The following is a 10,360-nucleotide window of genomic DNA, read 5'->3' on the forward strand; positions in this document are numbered from 1 at the left end:
AATGTGTACAATGTGTCAATGTGTACAATGTGTACAATGTGTCAATGTGTACAATGTGTACAATGTGTCAATGTGTACAATGTGTCAATATGTACAATGTGTACAATGTGTCAATGTGTACAATGTGTCAATGTGTCAATGTGTACAATGTGTACAATGTGTCAATGTGTACAATGTGTCAATGTGTACAATGTGTCAATGTGTACAATGTGTATAATGTGTACAATGTGTCAATGTGTACAATGTGTACAATGTGTCAATGTGTACAATGTGTACAATGTGAGGAAAGATCCATGTAGCTGCCTTTATAAGGTGAATTCTATCACTTTTGGGATCGTTCTTATTAATCTCTCCTAATGAAAATTAGCACAAGCTCTTTGCCAGTGTTCATTGTCTTCCCATATATTTTAAAATTTCATCCCTAGCAAAAGGGAGTAAAATCTTGGCTGGGTTTATTCCTACTAATTGACAAAGTCTCAATTCCTTTGATAATTAATTCAGAGACCTTTTCCACATAAGTTTTAAATTTCTTATTCAGTTTACATGGTAAAAGGATCTACAATAAGAGAGTATCTTCCCTCTGCATTAAAACTCCTGTAGGAGAAATTTCGGAGGGTGATATGACTGGAATGCCCATGTGGGTCAGCTACGTCCACATGAAACCCGAGAGAGCTTGGGAAGGAGTTCTAGACAAAAAAGATCCGAGTTAAGCACAGCTTATTGATAACCACATTTTTTTGGATAGGCTCTGTTTTCTGGCAGCAAGCAGAGGCATGGCTCCATTAAGAAATCACTTCCTGACTCAGCATTAACAACAAAAAACTTCCCAAATTCTTTAATAAACAGCAGCTTCCTGGTCCATGCTGGTAGCATGAACTCTGGTTCTTTCAGAAGGTTAGGCTATGGAGCATTTGAATGGGGTTTGTGTCCAGAATGCTACAGGTTGATTGATGGCAAAGTGGACCCGCTGTGTCCCTGGGCCTGGAGCAGAGACCATGGCTCATAGAGCTAGGAGTAAACATGCCTCTGCCATTGGACTGGGCAGAGCCAAAAGACAAAGCAACCTTAGTCCTAGCCAAGCTTGCTTAGCATTTAAAAAATAATAAAACACTCCTGGTCATAGAATGATAACAGATATGCAATAAAGGCAGATGCAGATAAAAAAAAGACTTCTAAATGGGTCACAGTGTTGGATAAATTTACGTAGGCTTGGGCGAGAGAAGAAAAAGAACATTTATAGCTTTAAAAAGAAGTAAATGGTTTTTAAATATAAAATAAAGTCATTAAAGAGATAGTAAAAGTAATATAAAAGAGTACATAGTCATAGATTAAAGGAGAAGAAAAATAAGCCACATAAAAATGGAATATACACAGAGTCTGAAATATGCATATTATTGTATTTTCTTAAATTTTTTAACTGTGAATGAGCTAAGTACAGAGTCATATTTCATTGTATGGGCTGATAAGCTAAACCAACATATTTAATTTCAAGGTATCTTGACTTCAAAGTTTGGGACTAAGGACGTGTTGCTTTGGAAAAGAAGTTCTACTTTTTTTTCCACAGAGGATAGAAAGTTGTGGATTTTTTTTACTGGCTAATACAGTTTGATCAAACAAGACCCTGTAGCAATGGCCCAGGTGGTCTAACATCCATAACAGCTTCAGGACTGCTGGCTGAGATAGACCTACTACACAGGATACCCCATAGAAGACCTGATTAACAGTGCCCCCAATCAACAGGCAGTAGTCTAGAGAACAATGCTCAAACTCCCTAAATGATTGTTTATAAATGTTTGGTTACATTTAAAGAGGGATATGCTATAGAGATGATTAATTTGCATTGGTATGGATCTGGTTTATTGATATAAATTTAAGGTTGATTTTGTTTTATGTATATTTCTGCTCTTGATTAAAGTATTGTGTTTGTGCGTTCATTTAAAAAGGTAATGTATAATTAATTAAGAAAAATGGATTAACAGGTAGTCGCCTTTAATAATCAAACATGTAGTCATGTTAGTTAAGTTTTCTGGATGGAGAGAGATATATTTCAGATGGATAGGTATTCTTCAAATCTTTTTTTTGAAATATTTATTTATCTATTATGTATACATTGTTCTGTCTGTGTGTATTCCTGAAGGCCAGAAGAGGACACCAGACCTCACTACAGATGGTTGTGAGCCACCATGTGGTTGCTGGGAATTGAACTCAGGACCTTTGGAAGAGCAGGCAATGCTCTTAACCTCTGAGCCATCTCTCCAGCCCTTCAAATCTTTCAAAGACCTATAGAATATGGCATTTAAAGCGTGTTAAATACTTAGACTTTTCTAAACAGTGAGACATGTCTGCTACTGGCAGCACCAATTACTTCAAGAGGAAGTAGGCATCAAAGAACCTCCTGCTTTATGGAAGAACTGCCAGGCATTTTTCAGGACATAAAAGAAAGCATCTGATGAACTTTGTCATTACAAGGCAAAACATCTTCAAATTTCCTTCTTCACTGAAAAGTCTGCCAGATATTATGGGCCTGTTGACTGAAGATGGATGCCCCAATGTTAATGAAGAACTTTGGGTTACTTTCCAGGCAGCAAGATGTCTCTGTCAATTCTAGAGTGTTGGAAGTTGCTTACAATGCACTTCCTGTTTACTTAGGTAATATATCCTTCTGGAGTCTTTGCTGGAAAACGTATGACTTTTAATACTAAATCTGATGACTCCTCAGTTTGTTCACCTATGGCATCAATTCTCTGTCCCTGTGGTTGTGCCCCACATTGGGCACCAAATTTGTTTAAAATAAATCTATTGTTCTATTGTATCAATAATGATTCAGGAGTCAGATGCTGGGGTGAAAAACCTGCTTTTTCAGAGAGTCAGAAAAAGCGCTCAGCTGCTTCCTCCTCCACCATCAGCCCAGAAAGAGAGGTTACTCCTAAGCCATCTCAAACAAACTCCTCCAACCGGTGGACCCTCCCTTTTACTTCCTACACAACTCTCTATCCTTCTTCCTGACTCCCTCTTACTCTCTATGGCTATTTCCCGTCAACTGGATGCTTGCTCCAGCTCTTGACATATTGACTTTATTTAATCCTGTTTACAATAGTCAAACAGAAAGCACCTGGATTAAAAGTGTGTGCTAGGCCTGAGCCATACCACAGCTAGAAGCAGGTTTTTCCAGCAAATAATGAAATCTTGGTGTTCATAGAGTGATTAAATATTGATAAATGCAACTTTGGTATATAAAAGTAATATAAATATAACAGCTGTGATGGCTATTCTTGGTTGTCAGCTTGACTCTGCCTGGGATGAACTACAATCCAGAAATGGGGGGCATGACCGTAAAATATTTTCTGCTTGGTTTGAAATGTGTGAATTCACTTCTCATTCAAACCTTTGAAGCACGAAGACACACACACACCTTTGATCTGGATCTCGAGGCAGGAAGACACAAGCTTTTATTTAAATCTTGAGTCCTGAAGACCTTTAATATGGGTCATACATTCTGCTGAGATTCTATAAGACAGAAAAGCAGAAAAGTTTTACTCCTTGTCTGCTTGCCCTCACCTGGCTAGCACATCCATTCCTTCAATGGCTTTGTAGCTTTGCCAGTAAAGGGTAAACCAGATCTTCTAACTCCCTGCGTCACTGAGAAGTCTTCCAGGTACTCTGGGCCTGTAGGCTGAAGATGGATGCCCTAACATTACAAAAGAACTCTGCGTGACTGTCCAGGCATGAGATGTCTCTGTCAATTCTAGAGTTTTGGAAGTTGCTTACAATGCACTTCCTGTTTACTTAGGTAATATATCCTTCTGGAGTCTTTGATGGAGTTGAAGACTACATAGTTATGATTATAGTTTTCCTTAGCTATGATAAAAGATAAATTAGATATAAAATTTTAAACTCACAAAGATAGGAAAAATGATAAAGAAATTTCTTTAATTTTTCCAAATACAAATAGACTAAATATTGTTAACTGTAATTCTTGCTTGATACCTCTTTTGTCATATGTAATTTTTCTATGTTAAAGTTAAAACCTTCCTTTTTAACTAGACAGAAAATAGGAGATGATGTGGGACGCCCTTCTGCATGCTACAAATTATGTGTTGCTTTTATTAGTTAATGTATAAAGCTGTTTTGGACAATGTCCAAGCAGACTAAAACCAGAAAGAAAAGTCAGAGAGAGAGGAAAGAGAGAATGAGAGAGAATGAGAGAAAGAGACACACACAGAGAGAAATGCGCCAGAGACAAGAAAATATGAGACCATGTAGATGCTGTGGAAGCAAGACATGAGGCAACAAGTCACGAGCCTCTGTATGCGGCGTAATAACTAGGCTAGCTTAATATGAAACAGCAAATTTTAATGAAGGGATAGCTTACAACACCAGGGATCCAGCGATGGGCAGGAAATACAAAAGGGACCAGCGGGGCTCAAGCCCGCCAAGATTTATGTGTAAACATTAGCCTGAGGAGAACATGCCCCCCCTCCTCTACAAGCCTCAAGGTAATATATAAACTAATCTAAATGGGCTCATTTATAGGTGGAGCTAGACAGTAAGAAACCAGAGCTGTTGGCCAAACAATTGTAACCAGGGAGAAATTGGTCCAGTAGGACTGGGCAAGACAGAGAAAAGTCTCTATTTATACACAGTAGCTGCTGAGGTGGCTCAGCAGGTGAGGTGTTTGCAGCTAGTCCTAAGGAGGTGAGTTCCAGCCCTAACTCCCTCAAGGAGAGAAGTCAGCGTCAAAGTTGTGCTTTGAGAACACACGCACGCTGTGGCAGGCACGCCGTGCCATGTGAGAGACACTGACATAAACACGTGATAGATAAAGACTTGTAACAAAAACACTAATCATCTTCTACCTGGCCCTTTTGGCCCTGTGGTCTCAGCTAGTAAAGAGGTTAAGGCAGGAGGATCACAAGTTCGAGGATAACCTGGGCAACTTAGTGAATAATGTCTCAAAGTAAAGAGAGGTCTGGAGCTGAAACTCCATGACAGGCACTTGCCCGGCATGCATGAGGTCATAAGTCCAACCCTGAGTACTTTAAACTGCCCAGTGTGAGCTCTGAACTCTAAGGAGGTCAATGATTTGCCATGGCACAGCTGACGAGAGACCTGGATGGGAAAGGAAACTTAAGTTCTTCCAGCTATTCTATTAATCCTCACAGCTGTGAGAATTTCAGTTCCTTCCCCGAGCATCCCCTGCAGTCCTGGATCTGACCTCTGTGGGTTGTGCTAAAGGATAAAACACCAGGAAAGTTGTGTCAATTACATCAGAAAGAGGAGCATCATCTCTAGTTCTCACCTGCTAAGGCCTAACATAACTAACATACCATTATTAAAGGTAAGGAACTTTCTTAGAACTATCCTACCCTGTCTTGGCAAGATAAGACGATCCTGTTTCATCCACTTATGGATATTCTGTATCTTTGTCAGTAGTTGAGGTATGGGATTTTCTTAACCCAAAGGCCAGTTCTGCCAAGAGGGGAATTCCCACATCACTTTACCTCTTTTACTCCCACAAGCTGCAAACACAGAATTGCCCCGCAGCCCTTTTTAGAGGTGTAAGAGAGGGGGATGCTCCCAGTGCTCAGACTGGTGAGTGAATGACAGACCATCTTAAGTCACTCAGCACTGCGGCCTGATTAGTGTTCCAGCTGCAACTGGATCAAGCATTTAAAATAGCAAATAAAAGGATACTTTGGAAACATTTACCCTTTGAAGAAGTTACACATGTGTACACTGTATTTAGATCCTAGTTACCACCACCCCCCTTCCAGATTCCCCTGGGACCCTCCAACTTCATTTTCACTTTTCAAAAACTTACCAACTCACTGAATCCAGTTAGCACTGTCCACAGGCACACGGATGTGGGGACGTTCACAAGAACAGGGGGCAGGGAATGAACTACCAACCAAACCACACCCTACCTCCCCCCCACACAAAAAGCTAGCCTTTGTTTGATTCTTTTGTTTGTTGGTTGGTTTGAGGCTTTTATAAGGTAGACCAGGCTGGCCGCTAACTCAGAGAATCAACTACCTCTGCCAACCAAGTGCTGGGGTTGGAGGCTTGGGCTGCCAGGTCAAGCTGAGTATCTTTTTTTTTTCTTCATTTTTTAAAATTGATTTACTTAATTACTTGTTTGTTTATTGTTTTCAAAAAACCACTCCTCTCATTTTACACATCAATCCCAGTTCCCAATCCCTCCCCTCCTCACGCTTATCTGCCTTTTAATGGAGGAAATTACTAGTTTCAGAAGAGGACCCTCTTACTGAATCTCTAACCAGCAACTGATGATTCTGCTCTCCTCTGCTGCTGATTGGCTCCTCACCCTAAATTTATCCAGTCTAGCACCAGACCAGTGACTCCCCTGGTTCTTACTATCCTGGCAATGGTAAAGAGAGGTGACAATTTCTTCTGTGTGAGCTTGTCTGCTCCTCCTGTTCTGGTCTCTCCTCTCCTCCAGCATGGTGTGTCTGTGGCTCCCCAGAGGCCCCTGGGTGGCAGCTGTGGTCCTGACACTGATGGTGCTGAGCCCTCCCGTGGCTTTGGTCAGGGACCCCCGACGTAAGTGCACACCTCAGGTGCTGAGCTGCTGGGGGCGGGGGAGGAAGGGGACGACTTCTCACTGTCCAGGTCAAGCCCCTTGAATCTATTGATATTTTCTGTGACCACCCACAGTCCTCACATGAAATCCAAACTGTTTCCTCAAAGAGGAGTGTGGATGCCTGTGCTCTCAGGTCTGTGTGAGAGGCCCCACGTATCAGCCACAGCTTTCCAGTTTCTTCCTGGAGCATCTGCAGCCTTGTGTCATAGTTCTCAGGACCTGGAGAGGATTGATAAACCATGGGGTTAAATTAATCCTTTGAACAGGGCTTGTCTTCATTATGTTGAGCTATGACGAAGAGGTTTCTCTTTAAAAATGGACCTTCATATAGTGTATTTATATTCTATGCTGTACGTATGTTTCTGTTTATTTTTAAGTTAAAAAATGGTCAAATATTGACGTAATCAAAGGTTTCTCTGGAAATGTCACAGAGTCAGGGGAACAGGGCGGGCATCCGGAGGATAATCTGTGTGCATCCTCTCCAGGCCATGAGGCCTCTGCCTGGGCACCTGAGAGACTGAGCCCTGACTCCAGTGTCTGTGCAGCCTGTTCCCGCATGGGGAGCCTGCTGGCTGGTGGGTTAGTTCCCTTTCCCCTTGGGAGCACAGGGCAGCTAAGGCAGCCTGAGAGAGCATGGGCTGTGTGAGCTGTTTCAAAGTCTGTGAGGCCTCTTCTGAGACCCCGGGGCAGGTTAGAGCCCATTTGATGTTTGTGGTTTGAATCTATCTGCATTTCACTTCCTCCTACATTCTCTCTCCTGAGTCCATGGAAAGGACCTGAGTCCTCTTTGCATCTTGTGATCCACTTCTAGTTTCATGACTCATGTCTACACCACACACTGGAAAAACAAAGTCTGGGGTCTGCATATGGGATAGAAAAGATGGGGTTATTAACACTGCTAAGCTGTGACCCCAAATGCTGGGACTGTGGCCGAGCTGTCTGAGCCTCTGTGCTTTAACTGATGAAAATGTGGCAGCGAGGATGAGGATGGTGTCCATAGAGCTGTTTAGGTCTTGGCAGGGAAGGCCGTGTAGAGCACTGGGGGCTGCTGTTCACTGTGTGCTTCCTCTCTCTAAGTAAGGGTTATCATCTTACACATCAGATGACACACAGAAGCTTCCAGACTGCCTCTCCCCCCATTGTCACATTTCAGAGACCAGGTCTCCTGCCCTTGCCCCTTCCTCCTTCACACCAGCTGTTCTTTTTTTCTTTTTAGAGTGTACTTATTTAATGTAGGAGTATTCTATCTGCATGTACACCTTTATGCCAGCAGAGGGCATCAGATCCCACTATAGGTGATTGTGAACCACCATGTGATGCTGGGCTTGAACTCAGGACCTCTGCAAGAGCAGCCAGTGCTCTTAACTGCTAAACCCTCTCCAGTCCCCTCACACTAACGTTTACTATGACTTCCGAATCTGTTGTTTTTCCTCCATTTTGTCTTTTAATATAAATCAAACCCAGTCTCCTCTGACTATCCTCAGCGATGTCTCAGAACACAGAGATCATATTCCATCTCTGACTCTCAGTGGTCTCTCATAGAGCCATGAGTAGTGATGACTGCGGCAAATATTCCCCACTGAATGCTCCAAACTTCTTTATCTTTCTGTTCATTCAGGTAGGTGATAATGTCTGGTGCTCACGTGTATTTGAGTTACTGTTAACAAATCTCTTGTACATTGTCTGAGTTAGATTAAATATTAAAATGAAAAACTATACATCTGATTGTCTTGCCCCATCCCTATTGAAACTACTGCTGCTCATGTGACCGACTGACACCCTCACCTGTGCCTGGGGTCACACTTGGCATCTGATTTAAAAAGATCTGGCTTGTGAATTCTCTGGGTCTGTAATTCAGATAATGGATTGTGGGTCAGTGTTGGGATCATGGTTTTCATTTCCAGAAACTTCTCCAGTAGTTTCCAGAAGTTTCTGTCACCCACAGCTTCTGAGTTTAGCTCCTCTTGACCCCGCTCTCACCCCCGCCCCCCCCCCACCGCCCTCACGCCCTGTGCACTGTTGATCATGAACTCAGGTTGCAGGAGGTGTTGTCTCAGCTGAGATGCGCCCCCTCCCCTGACACTGACAGTCCCCACCCTCTTCTTCTGCTCCATCTGTGACACATCTTCTCTGTCACTCCCCAGAGGGCTTCTCTGTCCCCTCCTGTCACTCAAGTCTTCCTGTTACTGGAACTCCACCCCCTCTCATATTTGTTCCTCACTCTCACAATTTAAGCTCCAAAGTGGAGGAGGCAGCGTCTGTTTTTCCTCTGTGGATCCCCTGGGTCAGCATAGGTCAGATCAGGTCAGCACTGAGGAAGATCTCCTGTTCTTTCTGCTGTGTTTATGGGAGAACCAAGAGCACAAGGAATAGAAGGAGTGGTGTCTTCTGAGTGCTGAGCGCTGGCTGGCTTCCTGCTCAGCTCCAGGTGGGGCAGCTGTGGGATCAGAGAAGGGCAAACCGGCTGGCCCAAATACATCTGTTGGGTGCTGATATTTGGGGAGGTGACCTGATTAGGACACCAACTCCAGTCCTTCCTACATGGTCTATGACAGGATTGTTCTGTTCTCAAGTTTATTCCCAAATGGGACATTTTTTTTTTTTGGAGTCCTGGGACCAGCAGCAGCATCCAGCCCTAACTGAGCAGGGGACACTTGCCTTGACCAAGAGTGTGTGACAGGGAAGCCCAGAGGTTGGAGCCCTAGGCAGGAACCACGGACATCAGTGGAGTGCTGGGGTGTGAGGAATAGTCTTCCCCAGGGAGGAGCACACCAACTGGTTATCCAGTCCCAGATGGTCAGCCCTGAAAACACATTCAAGTAACACTATGCAGATGAGAAGGGTGTGTTCATGTATTTAGGAAAGTATAATTATATGCATATATGTATGTAACCATTAATAACAAAAGAGGCCATGAATTTGAAAGAGAGCGAGGAGGGGTATATAGGAAGGCTGGGGGGGGCGGTTGTTAATGATACAATTATATCACAATCACAAAAACTAAAAGAGTCTCACTGGCTGTATAAACCACACTTAAGAACAAGCCCTGTGCCCAGCAGTAGATGTTCCAACACAAAGTGAACTCAACAGTATTCTTGGAGTCTCTCTCTCTCTCTCCTCTCTATCTTACCATACAGGTGTTTGCTGATATATTATGGTTTAAGGTTTTGTGGCTTTTGTTTTATTCCTGTGAGTGTGAATGTGTGTGTGTTGTTTTATACTAATTTTTTCTTTCATCTTATTGCCTGATTTTTCTAGTGGGAGAAAGAAAAAAAGATTACAGATTTGGGTGGGTGGAGAGGTGGGGAAGATCTGTGGGAGCTGAGGGAGGGAGGGAGGAAAACTGTGATCAGAAAATATTGTGTTAAAAAAGTCTATTTTCACTAATAATAAAAAATACCATGGGAAATAAAACATCCAGTCAACCTCTGCTTCCTCTCGGGATCAGGAGATCATAGATGGGGGCTAAAAAGAAGTGTGGGCACCTCCTCTCCTGCTAAGTCTGGATGTGGTAAACTCAGTCTGCACTGTTTGGTTGATATTCATGGGATCCTGCCCTTTTCTGAAGAGAAACTGGAGGAGTGGATGAGGAGGGTGGGGGAGGGACTGGAAGGAGAGGAGGAAGGGGAAACTGCTGTAGGATGTAAAGGAAGGAAGGAAGGAAGGAAGGAAGGAAGGAAGGGGAAGAAGGAAGGAAGGAAGGAAGGAGGGAGGGAAGGAGGGAAGGAGGGAAGGAGGGAGGGAGGGAGGGAGGGAGGG

At 43.2% G+C, this 10,360-nt stretch overlaps 1 protein-coding gene across 4 annotated transcripts in view; it reads left to right on the forward strand.

Annotated features, from left to right (window-relative positions):
* The window catches only part of LOC126494850 (H-2 class II histocompatibility antigen, E-D beta chain-like), a 65,588-nt gene that overhangs the window by 17,920 nt on the left and 37,308 nt on the right, over positions 1-10,360 (forward strand). For 2 of the 4 annotated variants that reach the window (XM_050132296.1, XM_050132292.1), the window contains exon 1: positions 6,395-6,561. The exons of the other annotated variants lie outside the window; for them this stretch is intronic. In XM_050132296.1, coding sequence (XP_049988253.1) covers positions 6,462-6,561 — 100 coding nt within the window. In that variant the 5' untranslated portion in view covers positions 6,395-6,461. Of the gene's footprint in view, positions 1-6,394; positions 6,562-10,360 lie in introns of those variants that run through there. 4 annotated transcript variants of the gene reach the window in all.

Source organism: Alexandromys fortis, unplaced genomic scaffold (assembly GCF_014885135.2).
Source record: "Alexandromys fortis isolate MF-2015 unplaced genomic scaffold, M_Fortis_MF-2015_v1.1 scaffold_420, whole genome shotgun sequence".
Taxonomy (NCBI): domain Eukaryota; kingdom Metazoa; phylum Chordata; class Mammalia; order Rodentia; family Cricetidae; genus Alexandromys; species Alexandromys fortis.